Source organism: Momordica charantia (assembly GCF_013281855.1).
Source record: "Momordica charantia cultivar OHB3-1 chromosome 3 unlocalized genomic scaffold, Mcharantia_2.0 BLBB01000003.1, whole genome shotgun sequence".
Taxonomy (NCBI): Eukaryota; Viridiplantae; Streptophyta; class Magnoliopsida; order Cucurbitales; family Cucurbitaceae; genus Momordica; species Momordica charantia.
In genome coordinates, this window is record NW_028275161.1 from 12,824,678 (window position 1) to 12,849,540 (window position 24,863).

General features: G+C 36.5%; 1 protein-coding gene and 1 pseudogene across 3 annotated transcripts in view; one reads left to right on the forward strand and one right to left on the reverse strand.

The window, feature by feature from the left end:
• Positions 1-417: 417 nt before the first annotated feature.
• NRPC1 (nuclear RNA polymerase C1) overlaps positions 418-24,863 on the reverse strand; it is a 66,856-nt gene continuing 42,410 nt past the window's right edge. For 2 of the 3 annotated variants that reach the window (XM_088122061.1, XM_088122059.1), the window contains 16 exons: positions 14,285-14,498; positions 13,976-14,069; positions 11,196-11,430; positions 9,619-9,810; positions 8,334-8,432; positions 5,945-6,148; positions 5,533-5,835; positions 3,678-3,825; positions 3,388-3,539; positions 2,608-2,763; positions 2,411-2,527; positions 2,229-2,314; positions 1,483-1,687; positions 1,188-1,390; positions 808-887; positions 418-704 (listed from right to left, as the gene is read on the reverse strand). In XM_088122061.1, the coding sequence (XP_087978187.1) occupies positions 836-887; positions 1,188-1,390; positions 1,483-1,687; positions 2,229-2,314; positions 2,411-2,527; positions 2,608-2,763; positions 3,388-3,539; positions 3,678-3,825; positions 5,533-5,835; positions 5,945-6,148; positions 8,334-8,432; positions 9,619-9,810; positions 11,196-11,430; positions 13,976-14,069; positions 14,285-14,498 (2,460 nt within the window). In that variant the 3' untranslated portion in view covers positions 418-704; positions 808-835. The remainder of the gene's footprint in view (positions 705-807; positions 888-1,187; positions 1,391-1,482; positions 1,688-2,228; positions 2,315-2,410; positions 2,528-2,607; positions 2,764-3,387; positions 3,540-3,677; positions 3,826-5,532; positions 5,836-5,944; positions 6,149-8,333; positions 8,433-9,618; positions 9,811-11,195; positions 11,431-13,975; positions 14,070-14,284; positions 14,499-24,863) is intronic. The other variant, XM_088122060.1, reaches the window with a different exon arrangement.
• LOC148212409 (uncharacterized) lies at positions 19,060-21,671 on the forward strand (annotated as a pseudogene).

Consider the following 24,863-nt stretch of genomic DNA (forward strand, 5'->3'; position numbering starts at 1 on the left):
TCTTAACTTTTAGAAAATGTTGCTAATATTGTAGCATTGAACTTCTGTCCACATGTCAATATTTCCATTAACACTGTGTGAATTAACATCTCATTTATATCATAAAGATTTGACAAAAAAGAAATATATATATATATATATATATTATATATATATATCAACAAATTATCAATAATATGAAAAATGTTGACAATAAGAAATTTATTACTTATTTAAAATTATTAACTTAATTTGTCAAAATGAACATAACTCAACGGTAATTGACATATAACTCCAACGAAAAGGCTGTGAGTTCGAATCCCCACTCTCACATGTTGTACTAAAAATATATATATATATTAACTTAAATTCTTTTTGACGGTGTTTTAAAAATGATATTTAAACCTTGCTTAAGACTACAACGTAGAGACAAAGATCTGACTACAATGGTGATTCGCTTCCATTCTATATGTATTGTACTGCTCACAAAGAATACCCACAGATGCAACAAGAATCTGCAACCACTTTAGAACTTCAAATTACGACAATTATAAACAACGATAGTCTCAGTTGTCAAGAAAAATTGTCAAAATTTTGCCCATACCACAACTAGTTCGATATGATAGTGAGCTACATACTTTCCCTACGCAAATAAATAAAATACGGCCTATAACTCCGACTATATACAAACCCTGATCACTGAAAAAGCTGAATGCCATCGATACCTGATTGCAAAACAACAAAATGATGAGCTTGTTGAACAGATATTTATCACAAAGTAACTCCTTGAAACTGAGCAGAAAACAAATAAATCGTTTTAACTATTACATTATATAAAATACTTTACTTGTTGAACTCAAGATAGAATTGCATCTGGTCCATAAGGCAGATGTTGTGGCACAGAAGCTCTGTTTAAAAAAAAGAAAAAAATGCTTGGTTAATTGTTCATGTCAATTCTGAACTCTCTGATAACCTTGAGAATATCTTATGTTAACTCTAAACCATAATGTTGGAACTTCAAATCAGGATTGGAGACATTAAGAAAGTATGCATAAGACAGTGCCAATGATATCAAATCTCACAAAAAGGAAACTTGAGCTTACTAAACCTGACTACAGGTCAGAATACAGTATGGTTGAGTAACAGCATCGTTTTACCATATAAAATGAATTGATGTCTGTTCTATAAGAAAAGGAGTAGATTCATACCTTTGTCTAACCTTTAGCATGCCAGTGCCTAGTGGCATCGGTATGCCCATGATTACACATTCACTGACTCCTTCAATTTTGTCATCCCTTCCGTTTACCGAAGCATTAAAAAGATGATCAGCGGTTTTCTCGAATGAAGCCAGCATCAGTACACTTTTGTCCATTTTTTGAATGCCAAATCTTGTGATTCCAAGAACTTCACCCTGTCACACAGCCGAAACATTTGTTGCTTCATCCTATACATCACACATGTAATTAACAATATTTTTTTTTTTAATTCCAACACAGAACTTACCCTGAATGTCATCAAATCTCCTAAAAGCATCATATGACGTATGTCTATGCTCATTCCATGACTTTCCATGGTATATTTTATCTCTTCAATAATACATTTCCTTGCAGCTTCAATTCCGAGTACTTGTTGCACTTCAATGATGTGATTACTCTTTGTGCTGCATCCATCAACTCCCTCCGTGCCCATAACAGCTTGAAGTCCCGTTCTGCAAAACGATATAACATAACATATATATAGATTATTATTCCTTTCCCCTATAGTTGTTGGGAGTAAGAGGCTACTAAGGACCTTGCAGACATTAGAAAATCACTGCAACTGGTATTAAAAACAGTATCAAAATCGAGAGGAACTCATCCATTGAAGGCCTTCTATGAAATTAATAAGCTAAAAGCACCTAAAAGAGAAGCTGTCTTCCCCTATTCATAGAACAGGTGTCATTAAAAACAATTTGGATTCTAGAGATGAGAATACAGAGGCTAGATCAAGTAAAGGTTGCAAAATAGAATTGGGGTAAAAAGGGTAGTGAAATTTTAGCCTGAAACTTCTTAAAAGTTAAAAGTAAAAATGGGATTTGATTGCCTCAGGGCGCAAGAACCATTCAACACTTCCTCTTTTCTGGAGAACGTACAAAATGCTTGTGGGGGTGTGCCACAATGAAACAAGGGAATGAAATTGCGTTGGAAGCTCTTTAACCTCCCCACAGTGAACAGGCAATTCAAATAAGCAGGAAAAAGTCATAAACTAACCCTTCAACCAGCAAACTGAACTTTTTGGCATTTCTTACTTTGTCCTTTTCCTCTTTGATGACAGCACGCCCAACAGTTTTTATACCCTGCAATTCAATAAAGTTAGTTATATATCTCCTAAAAGTCAAAAAACCAAAGAACAAAAATTGGTCTATCCTGATTAATAAATTTGGTTCACTCACCTTTACAACGACTATTGGAAGCATGTTTTTAAGGAAGTGTAGATTAAAATGAAGTTTACTCCTATCTGCGTCTTGAGGAAGAACTCGTAACTTTCTATCATCCAAAACATTAATATGCTGCAGAATAATGTGGTATTTGAGATCAAAGGAACCTTGAAATTAGTCAAACAAGAAAAAGAATGAACAATTACTCTCACCTCATGCTTCAGTTTGAGTTTCGGAGTAAGAAGAATTGCTTGTTTTACAACATTGGCATCTATATAGAGTTCTGCATCTCTGATTTTCTCCATGTCAAGTTTGATTTCTATTAAAGCTGATCTGGAACTCATTACAATTTGTATGCACTTTGCAATCTGATCAAAGGCAAGACATCAAGAATGATCAATCAAGATGAAAACCGGGAGGTCCCAGAATGTATACTAAGAAAACTTTCTATCTACTCCTTATAGATTAAAAACTACAAAAATGTTATAGGGATTAAAGTGGGTAAGAACCTCCATATGCCAGATAACAGTAAGTATACAGTCAACAGAGAATTATTTCATTATTCCTCTGAAGTTCCCGTGAATAAAATGTTCTTGTGATAGTTAGAATCAACCTGTTTTGGATACAAAAAGAGGAGAAAATAAAACCCCTCCTAAATGTCTTCGGGACAAGTTTGATAGACCACTGACATTAAATGGAGTTTGTATCTTTGATTCTCAATGAAAAGTTCGTATCTTGTTAAAAAAAAACACACACACACTTGTTGAAGGGAAAATAGAATAATACCAAGAAAATAGTGAAACTATTAGTTGAGGAACAACATTTATTTTTAATAAAGATGAGCCACGTGGTAAAATCTTAATCGTTTGTACAAAATCAAGAATTAAAAATACACAGTTGATTAATGATAAGGTGAGGTTTCTAATTGATGAATTAATAACAAAAATGCATAACATCAGAGTTGCATAATCCAAGTTAAATAAACTATATACCTGTCCTAGATTTGTTTTCTCTATCCGAGCTTTTACCATTCGGGCAATATTCACATTATCATCATGCTTAAGTGCTGCAGTGACAATTGGTGTGCTAATCCTTTTGGCTCCATTTATAATTTCTTTGATCCGGGGAACACCAAGAGTAACGTCTATCAACAAGTTAAAAGATCACAAGAAGCACCAATAATATCCAAGGACCCCAGTATTGTATAGAATATGTTATTGTTCAAGATATCGGTTACTATTCTCATTAAAAAGAAAATGGAAAGTAAAAAAACAAAGGATACTCATGCTAGCAACTCCTGCAAAGTGAAATGTTTTTAGTGTCATTTGTGTCCCAGGTTCTCCAATACTTTGAGCTCCAATGGCACCGATGGCAGTTCCAGCTTCAATCTTTTTTGTATGGTAGCGAGACAAGCAGGTGTCCAAAAAAACCTAAGATAAACACATTTTAATAATAAGAAAATAATGCAGACATGATTTCTAGGCTCGATCTAAAATTATCCCAAACCAAAACTAGTTCCCAGTGAGAGAAGAAAAAATCATATTCCCTATTCACAAGGAGACCATCATGTAATATAAAAATACTGGCGGAACAGACATGGCTTGCTAATGAGAGGTATTTATCATTGTCATGGATCACTAATTTTGCAGCCAAAACACCTTTGGTGATCAAGGGAAAAAAAAAAATCCTTAAAAGACAAACTGCCCAACACTCATTTTGCCAGCCAAAATACCTTTGGCGATCAAGGGAAAGAATAACATCCTAAAAGAAAAAACTGCCCAACTGTGAACTGTGAAGTACAAGGTCTGTGCAAAAATTTCCATTGGGTTCATCAAGGCAGTAGTGACAAGAAGAAGACTGCAAGAAAGGAACATCAAAGTGGCAAGAAAGTAATCCAAGAAAATGACTCAGAATAATCCACAGAGGACACCACAAGTGACTCAGAAGAGGAAGGATTTCAAGAATACAAGAAAAGGACATGCAATGTAACTTGGGAGGATTCTCAACAACTGGAAGACTTCTTCGACTATGAGGGGGTACTGAGCATAGAAAAGTTAAAAAGGTTTCCTATAAATTGAAAGTAGGGTTGCTGCATGGTGGGATTCATTGACCGTGAATCATAGAGGAATTGGAAGAACTCAAATTAGTCATTGCCAAAGATGCAGAGCCTGCTGAAAGAACGAATTCTACTGATTAATTTTAAGCAACAATTATTCGAAACTTACCAAGATTGCCAGCAAGGAGACAATCCAGTACATGATGGAGTGGTATAGGCTCAACACGTACAAATCTTGCCAAAAAAACAAAAACTAAGTATTAAGTGATTGCCAGGTACATTCATGGGTCGAAGGAAGAATTTCATGACAGAAGTGACCACCATCCCCTGGGTGGAATCGACAAACCCATTTCTACGGGATAAAGAAATGAGATGTTTGAAAAATAAAGCTGAGAAGGCGAAAACGAACAGGTTAAAAAAGGCATCTAAGAAGCAAGGACACAGAGACACGAGACACAACACGAACGCAGTTACACATTAATTTCTAAAAATCTAGGACAAGGGCAAGAATCACGTCAAGGATATGTTTATTATAAAATACATTTTCTAGATACATATTATTTTTGTACATTTCAATGATTCTCATGCTAAAACTTAATTATTCTCACGCGAAAAATATAGTAAACTGACTTGGGTCTTTAAATTCAAATACCCAAAAAACAATCTATGAAACCAAGACTTCGCACCGTTAGAGTTTAGGTTTGAAAGGATTAAAAAATCTTCCATGGCAGGAGCTCGGAATGGTTAGATTGTTTTGATATAGCACGAGGCTTCCCAATGGTGCTCACTTTCAAAATTATTTGAGAACTTCTCCCCCAGTATTATCTGTTGTTCTTGGATGCTTTTATTTCTTCTATATAGTTTACCAAATGGCTCCTTTATTTTTATCTTCGTTATATATCTCTTAACACTTTTCCTCGCTTGGGAGTTTTTTTTTTTGTTTTTGTTTTTTTGTTTTTTTTTTAAATTTCCATTCATCAATGAAAATTTTATATCATGTTAAAAGGAAGAGCAATCGAATGAAATATCCTTGGAAGAACAAAATGAAGTGACAGTATTAATGGAAAATTTTGCCTAATACCTGTAGTTGTCTGTGTGTGACACCAGCTATATTTTGGACTACCTTCTTCCGAATCACAATGTTATCATTCTCAGAACTTCCAATGATTGTTTTTCCTGCATCTGATTCATTATCTGCCAACAATGCGCTCCATGCTCTTTTCTGTGTTTCTACGTATTTGTTGAGGAAAATCTTGAGAGATTCAATGAATGCTACAGAGCAACCCCCCTCCGGAGTAGCATCATTTTTTGAGAGCCTATCTTCTACTGTTTCAGAAAATTCTGATGGAGACAATATTTTGTTTCCATCGATAGGACATGTAGCCTGTACAAATGCAAATGATACTTTTCTTATTCTGAAGTAAAAAAAAAAAATGTGAGCACCTATTTTACAAGAAAAAGAAAAAGTAAGCATATGAGATTTGCTTCCAAACCTTAGCTTTCAAAAATAATCGCTCAAAATTCAAAGGTGCTCCACTTTTTCCTTCCATTTGCGCTGGATCCATTCCATCATCCCCATAACAGAATTGAACTATACATCCACCAGCATTTCGTACAGAGCTGTCATAATGAATGGATAAATCTTCCAATGCTTTGATCAATCTACGAGACATGTAGCCAGTGTCGGCTGTTTTCACCTGAAAAGTATCATTCAATGATATGCATTTCAAAACTTCACTTACTCATCTTTCACACTAACAAATCTCAAATTCATCCCTACAGTGTACTTCTATACCTATTCCATAAGAAATTCAAGACTAATCCTAATGATTACTTAAGGAGGCTCTAACACTAATTTAGTTCTCAAGGATTTGCCCAATCTCAAAAGTTTAATATAATATTGATGCACACTTGCACTTTAGTTTCTTGAAGAATAATGAAATCTATCTCTTATTAATGAAGAGGAGCCTATTTATAGAGGCTGCCTCCTATGAAAGTACACGGTAAATACAAGTTATTGTGTAGTAACTACTAAACTAACTAAACAAAAGGTATTCCTCTGACAATCAAATGGTAAAGCTGTAAAATAATCAGCTAGCTACTACATCACGACGGGTCTCCAAAACAAAGTTCACTTGGGGTGATGACCAAGATTAGAGGTCGGAAAAGTACCCACAGCACAACCCACTGAAGATGCCCCTGCCCATTTATGAATCTTAGTGGACTCTTTATTGATGTCTATGACTAAACTCTTGCTTCTATTAATCTTAAGGCCAGAAATGATTCAAAGAGAGACAAAATGTGGTTAAGGTTAACCAAAAAAAAAAAAAAAAAATTCCCTACCTAAGGGAAGATGTGAGAGATGAAATCTTTCCCTCCCCACCCAAAAGCCTGTAATGACCTCCTTATCTACCCCAGTAGGCACTACCTTGCTAAGATCATCCATGACTAATAGGAAAAAGAAAGGAGGGAGAGGGTCGCGTTGCCTAAGGCATCTAGAAGCTAGAACTCTACCCGTAGGTTTACCATTAATCAGAAAAGAGAACTTAACTATCCTACTACGGTTCCAAATCCATAATCTTCCTTTCAATCCAAAGCCTTTATTCTAAATGACTGTATCCAAGAAATCCCAATCTATGTAGCCCATGAGCTTTTTTGAATTTGATCTTAAAGATGACACTCTCCTAGTTACGGCTCTTACCATCTTTAATAGCCTCATTTGCAACTAAAATTTGATCCATAATTTGTCTCCCTGCAATAAAGGCCACTCGGGGATTTGAGACTATGCTGATCAAAACCCTTCTCAATCTATCAACCAAAACCTTCGCAATAATTTTATCCAGACTTTTAAAAATGTTTATAGGTAAAAGATCCTTACCCCTCCATGCTCGAGACACACAAAAGTTTCATTTATAGTGTTATCAATGATCCTGCCTCCTGAAACTCGCTAATCACCTTCCAAACATCCTCTCTTATGAACCACTAGTTTTCTTTTAAAAAAGCAAAAAAAAAAAAAAAAGTCATTTGGGCCAAGGAAACTTATTACCCTCAAAACCAAAGATCACCTCTTCATATCCTTCAAGAAAAAGGGAGATTCCGACTCTTCCCTATCCCTAGCAGAGATGAAACTCCAATCTAAAACATCAACAAAAGGTTTGGGATAGAAATAGGGAAGAGAAGAAAGAAACGACCACCTAATCGACTTCAAGGGCCTCAACAAAATTATCTCCCCAGAGATTGCAATCTTGCAAAAGAAAGAAGTGTTACAATCACGATCACCCTCTTTGATTTAATTAGCTGGTTGTCACCATCAAACATCCTTCTTATGGATAGGTTCCTCAAAGTTCCCTTTCACTTTGACCTTCTCTTCACTCAACTCCTCGCTCATGGCTTCTACCTCATCCAAAACATCCAAGAACTTGATTCTATCCAATATCTCCAGCTTTCTAATTTCACGATCTCCAAAAACATTTTGATTCCACTCTTTCAAAACCAACTTGAGAGAGTATAGCTTCCTCATAAACCTAAAACCTTCCCACTTTCCCTAGCATTCGACCAAGTGTAAAAAGACAATTTGAAGGACGGATGGGAAAACATGTTCTCAAACCCGGAAGGGCAGGGACCTCACCTAATAGGGCAGACCAATATTAAAATTGATGCATTCAAGGATTTGGGAACATATCAAAGGAAAAAGGATATTCTTTCTCTTCATAATGACATAATCGGGGTCAACGTCCGATTGAGTAATTGATTCACTTAGTTTTGAACTTCTTATTTCCCATTTAAATAAAAAAAGACAGAAAACAAAAAGAAAACATAAAGCTAAATTCCCCATAGATATTGAGTAATTATAAAGCTGTTGAAAGGTTATAATAGACCTACCGCTGTGTCCACAAGGCCTTCTCGTCCTCCCATAGTATGAAAGAAAAACTCTGTTGCTGTCAAGCCACTGTAGAAGGAATTTGCAACGAAGCCTTTGGCCTGCATTATGATTAAGAAATGTTTTTTTTTTTATTTTAAAAATCAATACTACTTCAAACATATAATATAACTATGTTACATAAAATAGAAAATGTAACCACTTAGTTATTACATAATTATTCGATGAAGGAGCTAAATCAGGGAAACTTTGGTAGCCATAGATGTTGTGTCAATTCCACCTTAGACACAGATATGAATAACTTGGTTTTAAACAAGGACAGAAATATGTTGAGGTGCAGTGTTAACATTATATGAGATAAGTATAATGGAAGATTTTCTGCCCTTACTCTTAGGAATTTTAGATGTCATACTCGGATGCAATACTTTTTTCCTTTTCCACTTCTCCCCTTTTAATGGTAGCTACTGATGCACACAAGCACAATGATTTCTTGAAGAGAATTTTACATAGCCTTTCTTAAAGAGGTCAGCCTCCATTTATAGAGGCTGGTTGCCAACTAACTACACGGTAAAACTAGTTACTGTGAAGTAACTAACAACTAACTAAAAAAATAAGGTTTAAAAGCTAGAACTTAAACGAAGGTCTTATCATAACAACAGAATACTACATCAGTTACTATTCAAACTATATTGAATACAATCAAACCTATCTTAGCCAAATGGCTTATACTTTTTGTGATTTAACATAACATTCTCCCTTTTTAAAAACAAAATGCTAACTTTTCATTGATACATTGAAAGGAACAAATATTCCAACATCTTACACTTCAGGTGATTTAACATAACATACAATAAAAGAAGTTTTAAATTCAAACCCCTACAATGTTATTTCCCCCCTATTTTACACTTGAAGTTCACATGTTAGGCCTTTTGTTAATATTCAAACCCTCATGTGGAAGAAAATGTTAAAACCTGATGAAAAAATTAAAATTATCTAAGCCAGACAACAAATTTTTGGGTCTAGTGGTGACTTTAAATCAGTAGGTTACAAGAGAGTAATAGTTCAAGGTTCATGGGAAGAACAATGCTCCACTGTCCTACTTTTCTTCTTAAATTGACTAAATTACTGGTATTTTTCCCTTAAAGATAACTTACCTCCAACATCTCCCATCCTAAATACATTGGCTACCGGCTGATTCAAACAAAAATGATTTACCAATGTCTAAACAGTCTTACAAAAATAAGTTTTTCAAATAGAAGCCCAAAGAAAAAGAGAGGCAGATCTCACTGCTGGAGTTTTTGCTTTTCTCTGAAAATGGGGAAGGCTCCGATCTATGAATCCATCAGGTGCACGGCGGCCCCCAACTGACTGTTGACCAACACAAGCAATCATCTGGCTAATATTAATAGGAGATCCTTTGGAACCACATTGCGACATAATCAATGGGCTGTTTCTCCAATGTAAGTTTTGCATACACACCTGCAGAAGAAAATGCCAAGATTAAATATGGTGGATTGAATAACAGACATGATTTACTACAATCATGGATAAAACAAACCTCAAACGAAAATTAAAAAGTAATGATATAAGCTTCTAACAAACTACATTCATTCCTACCACCTTTATTACTCCCATACCACCCCTGATTAACCCACCTACCACTTCATATAAAGATGTGCTGTCCTCTGCACCCATTAACCTTCAGAATCCTTCCCCCTTGGAAGATCCTACATCACAGAACTCCTTTGCCTACAATGACCTGAAAGTTTCCATGGAAGAATATTCTGAGGCAACAACACCTTGTCCATGAATGTGTATCCTCTAAGTCAGAAACGCTGCTTTTACTTCTTTCTGGTTTTATATTTGGCTACCGGTCTCACCATTGACTACCCTCTTCCCTCACCTTCACTCTATTTCCTAACAGAAAATAGGATGAATTTGGCATATGGGACATGAGATTTTGTTGGCATCTTAAAGATGTTGGAATTGAAGAATGGGCTTTGCTTACAAATCACCTTGCCTCGGTCCACCTCACCCATTCTGATGATTTTGGATATGGAAGCTTGACAATAAGAGTATCTTCTCAACCAAATCTCTCCTCCTAGACTAGACATGGGCACAAAGAAGAATTACACCCCCCCACTCTTCCTAAAACTATTTGGGATGACAACTACCCAAAAAAGATAAAATTCTTCATTTGGAAGGTAGCACGCAACGGCATGAATACGAATGATCGATTGCAACATCGGTATCCATACATGGCCATCTCTCCACATTGGTGCGTTCTATGTAAAAGTGATGCGGAGTCTCAATCTCACATCTTCCATATTTTCCCCTTTGTATCAAAATTTTGGGATGAGATTCTTGTCTTTTGATTGAATGTGGCTTTACCCTTTGGCACCAAAGACCTCACATACATTCTCATGGGCCATCCCTTCATAAAAGAAAAGGAGCTCCTTTGGTTGATAAATCGTAGGCTTTTCACCGAACAGAGCTTTCTTTTGATGGACTCTTTGATAACATTATTTTCCATGCTATCAAGGTGTAAATTATCATCTCTCTCTTACTCAGTTTTGATTCACTTTTGACCAATTGGAGAAATTTCTTGTAACTCCTTTAGTTTGTGGGGTTAGCACCTCCCCTTTTGAAATTTTACACGTCAGTGAAATTATTTATTATTAAAAAAAAAACAAACTACATTAATTCCTCAGGATCAAACACCAGCTTAATTAGATGGTACACAAAGGTCCGTGTATCTGTCAGTACACGGATGTGTTCATTTTCATATACTGAAAGTTCCATCATTGACATTAGAGGACAGAGCTTGTAATATAAAGAATGGAACTCAACAATCAAAATCTTACATTTGCAGTAGCTTCTCGAATACCGTTTAAAATTTGAGTTATCTTAGCCTCCAAACTTTGAGCAGCATCACAGCCAGCTTCAGGAGGTAAATTTCCTGTGTTGAACAAATTGATCTGCTTATCACAGTTACGATAACCCTCCAAAATAGTTGTTTGTTTTTGTTTGATCAATTGCTCTCCAGGTTGCACATCATCAATTCCAATAGAGAAACCATGGTTACCTATCCACCGAGCACTGCATTTATTCAAATAATGGTATGATTTTGAATATTATCATCAATGCCAACACAAATTTAGCAGCAAGGATGTCATATGTTCAAACTCCCATAATAACAAACTTTTACATAAAAACAAGTTTAATTGCTAATGATTGGCAACTACCTCTGAGCAGTCCAACTACGATCAGAGACTGCACTTGACACCTATCAAGCAGTAACATAACTTTTATGCTAACCTAAGCAAAATGTATTATGGATATAGTAGGTACAGCTGCTAAGTGTTATGTACTGGCTGGTACTTGGTCTATGTTAAATAGTAAGGCACATGGCGTCTAAGGTAACCATTAAAAGTGCTTGAAGGTGAGAGGCACAATTACCCTCATAGCTGATCAGACCAAGGCACATAATATAAAGTGAAAGATACATACACATTCTGGAACAGAGTTGGTGTAACAGAAATATGATGTAGCAGTGCATGGCAAATTTATTAATTACTTTTATAATATTCAATATGCTAATGTGACATTAAAAAATTATTTTGTTTGTTTGTTTTTTTTTTTTTTTTGTGCTATTGCAGCTAAAAACTCATTGCACCCAAGACTATTTATTTACTTAAAATCAATTAAATAAAAATTAGTTAAAAAAAAAAGAAAAATAAAAAACACAAAACCTATCTTTAGGACTCGTGCACCAAACAAAACCAATTGAAAAGAAAAGAAAGAAGTAGCAAAAATAAAGAAATTCAAGGGAAAGGAGAAAACCCACACTTTTTGGAGGGTATAGAATACCCTCCTTCATGGGTATATGAGAAGCCAAGGAAATGGTTATTCCCATTCCTTATCTTCTAAGTTCTAACCCCTGTTCCAAACAAGTTAACTCTAAAGCCATTCCCATTCCCACCCTCTGATTCCCCTGTACCAAATGCCCAATGATGGAATTGTGTAAGGATCAGAAACTTCTCACTCCACTGAGTTGGATATTCTACAAGTACGCTCCAGTCAAATATGCCATAGGAGCTGCAGGCATTGACCTATAAGATGTATTTTTGGTCCCTGAAAGCCTGGTCAACAAAAATACCAAAGAGGTGGTGTCCAAAAGACTGCCAAAATGAATTGCACTAGAAAATGCCCAAAATCTTAACCCAGAGGCTATACAAGTAAAGGCAAGTTAGAAAAGGTGGTCTTGGGGTCTATCAAATTTGCATTCCAGAGGATACTTGTGGTTGGAGTGAGTAGAAAGTTCGAATTTCGAATCTGAATCTTATCATTTGTATCAAGAATCTGAGACCACCCAAACTAAGAGACAAGAACTTACATAACATACTATGGGACACGGAGAGCCTAAAGATTTTTATAGAATTGTGGATGTCAAAAACTTGTAGATGGAATGGATCTAGTCAAAAAGGTGTCCGATATATCCAAAATCCAAGTGAGAGAGTCTTCTTCACCCTATAGAGTTGGAGTGATCTTTGGTAAGACCCAACTTATTTATTTAAACCAGAAATACAAGCAAGGGAGCTAGAGCTCCTTAACTCTACCTTTCTACACTCAAAATTTGAACCTCAAAATGATACAAAAAAAACATACCCCTCCTCTCAACTGAATAAACCCTTACTCATTATGTGGCCCTCCCTTCCTCGCTCGCTTACATGTATAAAACTTGGTAACTTGGGGTCTATCAATCTTCTTCAAGCGGCAACAAAACCTATTCCAATCAATTTGTTCCCTATCCAACATAGGGCATCTAAAGATAATGTTCCATACAAATTGAGGGATCCAAAATTTCCATATCAGTGCTTTGCTTATGCATTGTCATAGCAAAGAATTAGGAGAATAGATTTAAAAGGTTAAATATATAATTTTATCTCTGATCATATGTCAATTTTAAATTTCATCCCGAATAAATTAAAAGCTCCAATTTCATTCTTCATGTATTGAACTTTTTTTCCAATCTAGTCCATCACTATACATTAAAAGATTTGTGAATTTTATAAGGGTTGTTAATATAATACCATTCACAATGAGTCTCCATTTTGTATAGCAGCAAGCCACTTCAAGTTAGAGATTTAGTATGAGTTAGATTTAATGGGTTGACATGTCCATTAGGTTGATCAAAGTATAAGATATTTTCAATTCCACAAATAAAATAAATTTTAACGTCATATTATTATTTCATAATAAATTTTAGCATCTTATGAGAGTAAGGATTTGATTTAAAATAATACATAAAGAATGAAAATGAAACTTTTAGAAGATTAGGGATGGAATTGAAAAATAGCACAAATATAAAGTACAAAATAATATATTTAGTCATTTTTAAAAATAAATCTAAAAATAGGTTTTTTTTTTTATATCCGTGAGTATCCGGGCAAACTTGCACGCAGCTCGACTAATCTCACGGGACAACCACCTGATCCTACTACAGCCCAAAAAAGCAAACTATTGAAAGATATCATTAGTTTGGTCCCCACTGTAATAAGAAAAGCAAAAAAGCTACAATCACCAACAATGAAAATGGAATGCAACATACAGTGAAAGGAACCTGTTACAGGTTGCCAATTACCTCAGCTTAGCAAGACGATTCATGCAAACAGCAGCAGCATGTGCCTTGTAATCTCTAAGAAGAACAGAATAAAGACCATCCTTGTTGCCATTTCCTGGGATAGGATCAGAAACTTAAAGTATGAAAAATGACTTACCAAGAGAAAGAAGAAGTTTAAAAATTTTGAAATCAACTTAATAGTGTTACTTAAATACAACCAAGTCAGCCAAACTTACTTAAGCATTGAATAAGAAGGCATAAGTAGAAATATTTAAAGGACGTTCATTGTCATTGCCTTCTTAGAAACAAAGTATTATACAATAAACTTACCTAAAGTAGCCTTCCCAACTTGACCTGATATTAGCTCACTATTGCGGAAGTAGACAAACCCATCATTAGGACACATAGTTTCTCGCTCTCTCTCATTTCCTTTAACTTTGCTGTAGCTTTTCTCCTTAACTGTAAGATTCAGGTAGACCTTCATGCTTGCATGTGGGCGAACCAGGACACTAAATAATTGTTTGCCAGTCCAAAGTTCAATTGGCTGCAACAGACCCCAACACAATTTAGAAAAAGCAACATGTTCAAGAGAAAAAAATAAGATAACCTCGTTTATATTTTGTGATTGTATGAACATAACATCAGATAAATTCAATAGCACAATAAAATAGAAGGCAACCATTGAAGAGGCACAAACACTAATATAAGGAGGAGCCATTTTCTAAGAAGTTGCAATTTTTATGATAGAACTCTCTTCTATTATTCATAAACAGAGAGGAGGATTACAACGCCCAGGGGAGGTTTCAAGGGCTCCCTACCTCTCTACGCTCTCGCTAACAGATACTAGCTAAAGCCTCTCCCTCTCTCAACAGAATTGGATGCATATTTGGTCTTTCTGAACTCCGAGCTTGTCAAGCTTCATAAAGAACGGGTTTTGTTGTTAGAAGAGTATGCTAGAAGAAGATTGGAGATACAAGCTGCTCGGGTTAGAGAAAAAGCTGAAATTCAAGCCAAATTTTTCCAGGAACTCAAAATCCTCTTTCTAAAAGATAAAGATGGAGCGGACAGAGGGCCTGAAGTTAAAGACTCTTGAAGATTATCCTGTTCGTGTTCGTGTCCTCATATCTTGGTGGATCGTTTTGATTAGCATGATCTTATTGTTGGCTTTCATAGTTCTTATTTTGATGGTATCACTCCTTGTTGAGCCTCTTTTTTTGTTTTGTTCTCCCTTCGCTTTCTCACTCTTTCAAAAGTTTGTATCTTTGAAATTTTTCTCTTTTTCATATATCGATATAAGGTTGTTTCTTGTTAGAAAAAAAATGACCTAACCATAACTAACTTGGGCCCCCAAGTTAGCCCATAGACGCTCACTGTCCACTTTGCCTTTCTACCTCTCTTACTTGCATACACCTTAGTAGCTAGAGGGCTATCATCACTCCACCCCAAAGAAACACCTTGGGTGAAAATTAGGAAATTGAGCAGTTATACTGGCAATCGGTTTCCAGGTAGTTTCTTGAGTAGTTGCACCTTCCCAATGCACCAGCACCTTCGGATCACTCAGAAACTCTTACTCCCAAGATTTCAGCCGACTGAACCCTCAATACTCCCTCGATACTCCCTCGGTAGTCAAGTTCTTCGGAGGGTAAAACAAGCAGCGGTGAGTGTTCTCTTTAGAGTTTTTATAATTTCAAATGAGTTCTTTACCCCCTTCATTTGTTTTACTGCAGACTCTTCCCATTATTTAGAAAGTTGGCTTCAATATCTAAAATTATTATTGGAAAGATTGTGTTAGGATCCCAAATACAAGGACCTAAAGAGAACCTAATGAGATAACTATATTGTAATCTCAAATCGAAACTACAATATCGATAGCCTTTTGAGAGGACTATCTCTCCCCAAGAACTCTCTCAAGTTCCTCACCAAAATACTATTCCCCAAGATGCTCTTCTTCTTCCCTACTATCCTTATTTATATCCATCTTACCCCTAACTAATTACCATACTACCCCTTCATACTAACAAACTAATATTGCCCTATACCCTTAATAAGGCTCCCACAGATTGCAAAAAGAAATAGTTTCTTGTGAAGAAGCTCGGGCTAGAAGAAAGGTAAATCTGCCATCCGAATGGTAGTTGGAGTATGAGACCAGAAGATGAGCCAGATTTTATTTTTTATTGAAGATGGTCTCTTAAAAGATGAAGTTTTTCATTGTAAAGCTGAAGTCTCGAGCCCTCCTTTGCTTGTTCTCTATTGATGTTTTTACAGCCTTTTAAGTCCAGGTGGAGGGGTTCAATTCAATTTTTTGGCACGTCTCATTGTCAAGCTTCATGGATTTTGCGCAACAAAGTGTCTTTTTTATTCTTCTGATTTATCCTTTGGCGGTTTTCTTTGGCAATTTTCTGTACTTCTTACTTTCACTCCCATTGGCAGTTTGTATCCTCTAAACATTGTATTTCCCTTTCATTATTTCAATGAGAAGTTCATATCTTGTTCTAAAAAAAAAGATAAAACTAAATCCAGGGACAACAACTGCATGAGGGAAAAATCTTCTTTAGCACCAAGAACGGAGACCAAAACTCTAAAAAGAACCAAGTAGAAGATAAGGCACAAGAACAGACTGTAGCCAAAATGCTAATAAGGAGAAAACATCAAATACAAAGCCTCAATGCTGTCTTCAAAAAGCCTCCATATATAAACCACTAAATGTCAAACCATACACTGGTGAAAGACTTTGAAAACCTCATCAACCAACCAACCGAACTAAAACTGCAAAGCTTTAAAATAAGGCATATTTTAAAGCTTTGCAATTTTTCTGAGTTCTGTTTTAGAATGCTTTTATCTCTTTTGAGCTTGTATCGCTCTTGTTGCAATATTTATTCGTTATTTTTCTATTCTTCTCTCTTTTCTTTTCTTTTCCACCCCCTTGGGGTTTTGTATCTTGAACATTTTTCTTTTTCATATATCAATAAAAAGTTGTTTCTTGTTAAAAAAAAAAGGAATAAAACTAGCAGAGTGTAACCCACACCCCTTGCAACTGGGAGACCTAAAAAATTGGATGGATATATGGTACTAGCTGATTCTGGCGATGCTAATTTGTAGGCCACAACACCTACCTTCTCAATTATAGCATTTCTCAGTTTTTATTCTGAAAGGTGGAGGCTAAAACGAAAAAAATAATCTACCGTTTAAGTATTAAAAATTGCACTAGAAAATAATAGAAAGAGGGGCAAATAGAAAATGTCTATATATCTATCTAAATTGAATTTTATTGAATTTGTATAGAAATGATAGAATGATTTTAGATAAAAAAAAATACGAGTCTCCGCAAAATGGAACGGCACAAAGTTTTCTACTTTTCTTTTTTCAATAACATAGTCGAGGGAAAAGCGAGTGCCCTATATCTTGCCACAAACTTGCAATAGTATCCCATGAGGATGAGGAATCCCCTAAGTTCTTTTATACTAATACAAGCCAGTCTCGCCTAACCACAATTTTAGCTAGGTCGGCTACCACTCCACTTCTCAAAACAATATGACCCAAGTATTCGATTTTGCAGAAACCAAATTGGCATTTCTTCATTAGCGATCAGTTGGTGCTTGGATAATGCCTCTGCAGAGACATGCTCTAAACCAAATTATTGTAAAAAAACCATAGCAAACTTAAGGGTCGTAACACTTCATTCATGGCAGATTGGAATGTTGAAGGAGCATTTTGCAAACCATAGGATATGACAAGGAATTTGTAGTGGCCTTCATGGGTCCAGAAAGTTGTCTTGGCCTCTTGGGTATATCCCGCTTTAGAACTTGAATCTGATGATACCCTCATTTCAAATTGATTTGAAAAATGTTATGGCACCATATAACTCATCAACCAATTCCTCACCCACCAGAATCAGAAATTGGTCGGGAACTATGACTTTATTCAACGTTCTATAATCAACACAAAATCGCTAACTTCCATCCTTTCTTCACACAAGTAGAACTAGGCTGGAGAAAGGACACGTGTTGGGCTGCATGATTCCAACTAACAACATCTCACGCACCAATTTCTCAATTTCATCCTTCTAAAACTACCAATATCAGTAAGGTCTAACACTCACAAGCTCAACTCCAGGTTGAAGCTCAATCACATATTCTCTCCCACAAAATAGTAGTAGCCTAGTGTTTTAAAGAAATATGGAAACAAACTGATGCGTACTCCAAGCAATTCAACAGAAATCTCAGTAGGGCTGGACCATCCAGCCTCACTTAGTGCCAGCGCAACAGCATTAAATTCTCGCAAGATGCCAGATTTCTCTCTCATGATAGCTTTCATCATTGCTTTCAATAATACTTTGGTCTTTTGCAAACTAGAATCCCCTCACAATACGACTTTCCATTCACCCATTTTTAATTTCATAGTTAACACTCCAATTCAGTGTGAATGCCCCGTGTGTCGTAAGCCACTATACACCTAGAATTACATCAACGTTTTCCAACATAATTAAAAGGAAATCTTGGATAGTCATCACTTCTGGGCAAACAAGAACCACTCATTATAGATTCTAATGGATTCCAGGGTCCTAGTTCCCAAAGCCACCCCATACCCCAAAGTTTCACTCGACAGAAACCTCAGCTCCTTCACTAAACCAGTAGAGATGAAGTTATGAGAGGCCCCATTATCAATTAATACAAGGACGTCCTTTCCATCGAGCGCTACTTTTACTTTGAGAATCTTTGTTTTAGGTGAAGCCAACCCTAACAATGAGTGTAGTGATAGTTCGACCATAGTCACATCCAATACCTATAAAACACGGACACTTATTTTTGGGCGAAGTATCTGTGTCGGACACGTGTCGGACACAGATACGCCCGGACACGTGCCGGACACGTGTCAGACACGCAATTTGGCGTGTCTGAATTTTTTTTTTTCATATTGGACACGGCTGAGACACGACCTGTGTAAGTTGGTGGGTTTTCTGGGCCCAAATAGAAAGGCCCAATGGCCATTAGTAATTATTAATTAAAAAACAAAACAAATCAATAATAAAAAGTAAAAACCTAATACCCAGTACCCACCCAACCCACGATAACAATCTCCCACTGCACACTTCTTTGCCACCGATGCCGCTGCCACCGCCGCTCGCCCTTGCCGCCGCCGACGCCCCTGCCTCTGTTTTTCTTTTTTTTCTTAGGTAAAATGATTTTTTTTCGTACGTTTTGTTTCTGTCCAAGTTTTGTTTATTTCATTTTCATTTTCTTTCATTGTGCTTACACATTAAGATGGCATCTTCATCAAATTCAAATCCATCCCAAGAAACAACCTCTTCTAGCATTGAAGATGATTCAAAACCTCTTTGGCAATACGTAACTAAAATTAAAAAATTGAGGGGGGTGGAAATTTTTCATGGCAATGCAACTTTTGTCAAGCCATCAAGAAAAGCTCTTACACAAGAGTTAGAGCTCACTTGTTAAAGATAAGTGGTCAAGGAATAAGGATATGTTTAAAAGTTACTCCTACAGATATTGCGGATATGGAGAAATTGGAAGAAGAAGCGAAAAATCGGAAGGAGAGAAAAGCCCCTAAAAATATTCTTTTACCACCTTCATTCATATCAATCGATTGTGTTAATGTGAGTAATTCTCCCGGCACGAGTAATATTGAGCCAAAAAAGAGGAAAGGCACTCCAAGTGCAATTGAGAAGTCATTCAACAAGGCATCTCGAGATCAACTAAATGCACTCATTGCGTGAATGTTTTATTCTACTGGCTTGCCATTTCATTTAGATAGAAACCCACACTTTAGAGGTGCCTTTAGTTATGCGGCGAACCATATGTTGACCGGATATGTACCTCCGGGATTTAATTCGTTGAGGACGAGTCTTTTACAACAAGAGAAGGCGAATATTGAGAGGTTATTAATACCAATTAAAGGTGAATGGCGTTTGAAAGGAGTGAGCATTGTGAGTGATGGATGGAGTGACTCACAAAGAAGGTCTTTAATTAACTTTATGGCCATCTCTGAAGGTAGACCGATGTTTTTGAAAGCAGTAGATTGTTCTGGCGAGGTAAAAGACAAGTTTTTTATTGCTAATTTGATGAAATAAGTGATCAATGAAGTTGGTCTTGACAATGTAGTGCAAGTGATAACCGATAATGCTCCTAATTGCAAAGGTGCAGGACAACTCATTGAAGGACAATTTCCAATGATTGTATGGACACCATGTGTAGTACATACATTGAATCTTGCCCTGAAGAACATTTGTGCTGCTAAGAAGGTTGAAGACAATCAAATTGCATATGGAGAATGCAGCTGGATATCTGATGTTGCTGGAGATGTCATGGTTGTGAAACATTTTATCATGAATCATTCTATGAGGTTGTCCATGTTTAATGAATTTGTACCTCTTAAATTGTTGTCTGTGGCTGAAACACGTTTTGCATCGATTATTGTTATGTTGAAGAGGTTTAAATTGATTAAAGGTGGCTTACAAGCCATGGTCATCAGTGACAAGTGGGCAAATTATAGAGAAGATGATGTGGGAAAGGCCTAACATGTAAAGGAGTTATTGCTTAATGATTTATGGTGGGACAAAATCGACTACATTCTTTCCTTCACTTCACCTATATACGACATGAACAGAGCTTGTGATACAGACAAGCCTTGTTTGCACTTGGTATATGATATGTGGGATATGATGATCGAAAAGGTGAAGAAAATCATATATAGACATGAAGGATTGCAGTCAAACGAAAATTCATCTTTTTATGATGTGGTGCACACCATTCTTGTTGATCGTTGGAACAAAAATAATACTCCACTACATTGTTTAGCACATTCTCTAAATCCAAGGTATTTACTACTTAATTACTATCTATCATTTAATTCTCACTGAGATTAGCATGATTTATATTTAACATGAGAGTTTAACATTTTTGTAAAAACTTAAATTTAGGTATTATAGTGAAGAGTGGCTTGCAGAAGACTCTAATCGTGTGCCTCCGAGTCAAGATGTGGAATTAACTAGGGAGAGAATGAAGTTGTTGAAGAGGTATGTTAGTAGCCCTCTGGATCGTACAAAGGTGATTACAGAATTTGCAAATTTCTCTACAAAATCTGGAGATTTTGCAGATTATGATTCTATAGCGGATAGATATGTATTAGATCCTAGAAGTTGGTGGGTAACTTATGGTGTCTATGCACCCATGCTTCAAGCAATTGCCTTTAAATTACTTGGACAACCTTCTTCCTCCTCATGTTGCGAAAGAAATTGGAGCACATACTCTTTTGTTAACTCTGTCAAGACGAATAAAATGACGCCTAAACGTGCAAAAGATTTGGTATTCATCCATAGCAATCTTCGTCTCTTATCAAGAAGAACCCCAGAATATTCCCAAGGAGAGACTAAGTCATGGGATATTGCTGGAGATAGTTTTGATTCTCTTGAAGACGTTGGCATGCTTGAAGTAGCAAATTTGTCTTTAGATGAACCAGATTTGGAGGTTGAAATTCTTGACGAGGATGGTCACGCTGACAAGGATGATATGGAGACTTGAAATGATAGCTTTAGAACTTTGGAACTTTGTAGCACTGTATTGGTCATTTGGGACTTTGTTTTTGTAACTTTTGTTGAACATTGGATCATTGGATGTAATTGACTTCATATTTATGCATTTATTGTATTTAGCATTTTTTGTGTTAAATTTATATATATCCTAAAAAAATATTAAAAAAAATTAAACGTATCCCCAACGTGTCCGTGTCCTAAGTTTTTAGGAATTGACGTATCGCCGTGTCCGTGTCCGTGTCCGTGCTTCTTAGTCCAATACTATTTGCTGTTTCTCTAGGCTATTCTCAACCAAGCACGCATTTCTTGACTCAGTTTCTAATTTGATCTCCCCTTCCTGCAGAACCAACACTTGAAGCTTTCTCTTCTTGCATATGTGGCCAAGCACAACTCATCACACCTAAAACACAGGCTTTTTCACGCTTACATCATAATTCACATTGTTTTCAAAGTGCAACGTGCATCTTAAGGCGACAAATATATATAAATATAAAAGTGTGTAGATGAATGTATTAATAAAACCATTTGATGAATAACTTAAATAATTGAAAAACTAAAGATATTAATATTTAAAAAATATGGTAAAAAAGTAGTTCGATTATAATCAAAGATTAGAAAACACATTTGTTGACCGAAATTAGACAAAAATTAAACAAGAGTAATCTTAAATACATATAGCACAGAGAATTAGAAATGCTGCCATTGGGGAGTTTTACTACCAAGCATGCATGAGAATACTACAAACCAGTGTTTTTAAAAGCTCGAGGCACACTAAAGCGCAATTTACCCATTTTTAATTTCATAGTTAACACTCCAATTCAGCGTGAATGCCCCAAGTGTCGTAAGCCACTAAGTGATCGAAGCTATTGCTTGAAACTTTATTGCTTGCCTCCCTGTCCACTCTCATTGGAACCTCCTTCCGTCTGAGCACTATATCTTATCTTGTTAATCTAGCTAAGTGATTGGAGCTATTGCTTGAAACTCCATTGCTTGCCTCCCTGTCCACTCTCGTTGGAACCTCCTTCTGTCTGAGCGCTATATCTCATCTTGTGAATCTAGCTTCTAAACAACTGTTGAAATCATCGAGCGAATATCTTCCTTATAGAGAGCCATATCCTTCACTCACTCTGGCTCTCTTCCATGGCGGACGATGCACCTGTACATTTTTGTTTCATTGCTTCGACTCTACTTTCCATTTTCTTATTTGTGACAATTTCCCATAAATCGTTTCTCTTATACCAATAATGTTAGATAATCGGAGAGGATTACAAGGATCAAAGGAGGTTTCAAGAGCTCTCTGCCTCCGCACACACTCTCACTAAAAAAGACTAGGCAAAAATATCTCTCCCTCTCTCAACTTACTGCTATATACAACCTATTATATTCCCAAAATAACTCAACCATATCTAACTTGAGTCCACAAGTGGGACCACATAGTGCCCATTGTGCCCTTCTACCTCTTTTTCTCGCATACACGTAATAATTGGAGGCCCATCATTTTAATGGGCCCATTTCCAATCAACTTTTTGTAATCCTCTTGGCTTCGATATCATGCCCGCTTTTCATGTTTCTTCTTCATTGATAATAAAAGTTTTGTTCTTATTAAAAAAAATATATATACACAAATGAGGAGAAAAAGTGCATTTCATTAGCCATTTTTATTTACAGAACTTCACTCCCCTATACCGGGGGCACTAGCACGCTGCCCCAAGACCCGGATCCGGAGACATCAAGGATTTTGGTACAAAAATCATCGGAATGTTTTTTTTTTTTTATAAGAAACAAAATATATGTATTCAAATCAAGAAGGCCGCTAAAGGGGATACAAACAAAAGGCGGAGGGTAGAGCTAACCCTCCCCAAAGCTCTATACAATCACCATTTTCCAATCTTGTGTAAGCAAAAGAAGATCGTAGTTACAAAAAACTTTCTTGTGTAGTAAAGACCACCAAGAAGCTAGATGCTTAATATTCACAAAAAAAGAATCTAACAAAATCAACTTATCTTCAAAAAGCCGACTGTTCCGTTCCTTCCATATCGACCATAAAAGAGCCCAGGCCACACAAATCCAAAGAACCCAAGCTTTGCCCTTGAGCTGCCTTCCTCCATAACCTTTAGCAATGAAATCCTCAATTCTTCTAGGAATGTGGAGAGAGAAATCTAGCAAAGAAGCTATAAACCCCAAGCTTTGGAAACAAAAGGGCAATGGAGAAAAAGGTGGTCCACCGTTTCATTGTTGCTTGTGCACACAGAGGGAGAAAGAGTCCAGTTAGGTAATTTCCTTTGAAGTTTCTCTGCGGTATTTACCCCTCTATAGAAGAAAGTCCAAATGAAGAATTTTACCTTCTTTGGGACTCTAAAATTCCATATCAAGTTTGCTGTAGCTGAATTAAGTTTAGGAGAAGGGGACGTGAGAGCCATGAAGGCTAAATTGACTGTGAAATGGCCGAATGGGTCTACTTTCCACCATAAAATGTCCTTTCCATTTCCGATAGCTACACCTTCTATTTTTTCCGTGAAGTTTGTCCATCTACTCATTTCCCTTTCAAAGAGATTCCTTCTGAAACCAAGATTCCAAGTTGAGGCCTCTGCACACCAACAATCTGCAATGGACATACCTTTCTTGGAGGATAATGCAAACAAATCCGAGAAAGTGGTGGAAAGAGGGGCATAATCAATCCATATGTCTTCCCAAAATCTGACTTGGACACCTGAGGATACTTTGAAGAAGGAAAACTTTTGAAAAGCTCTAAGGTTCTCTTGTATGTCCCTCCACGGTCTTCCAATAGAAGAACCACCTAATGGTTTTGCCCACCATCCAAAAGACTCCACACCATAAATAGTGGCTATCACCCGTCTCCAAAGGCTATTTCTTTCCACTGTGAACCGCCATAACCATTTCATTAATAGAGCATTGTTCCTTAGCCTCAAAGAACCAACTCCAGGCCACTCTGCCTATGAGGCAAAGCCAACCAAGACCACTTCACCAAATTCCCCATCGATCTAGGAATCACACCATTCCATATGAAGTCCCACGTAAGCTTCTCCATAGACTTTATGATTGTCTTTGGAGCTTTGAGAATCGAAAAGAAGTATATGGGGATGCTATTGAAGACCGACTGAGCAAGAGTAAGCCTACCACCCTTGGAAAGAAGCAAAGATCTCATTTTTGGAGTCTTTGTGCATTTTGTCCACCACCGAAGCCCAAAAACTAGTGGTCTTGTGGTTCCCTCCGAGGGGGAAACCCAGATAATTAAAAGGGAAAGAATCCATCTTGCAGCCAAATAACCTCTGACCTTGTATAATTAACACCAATTACAGCAGTTTTTGAGACATTCAGAGAAAGACCTGATGCCAATAAAAA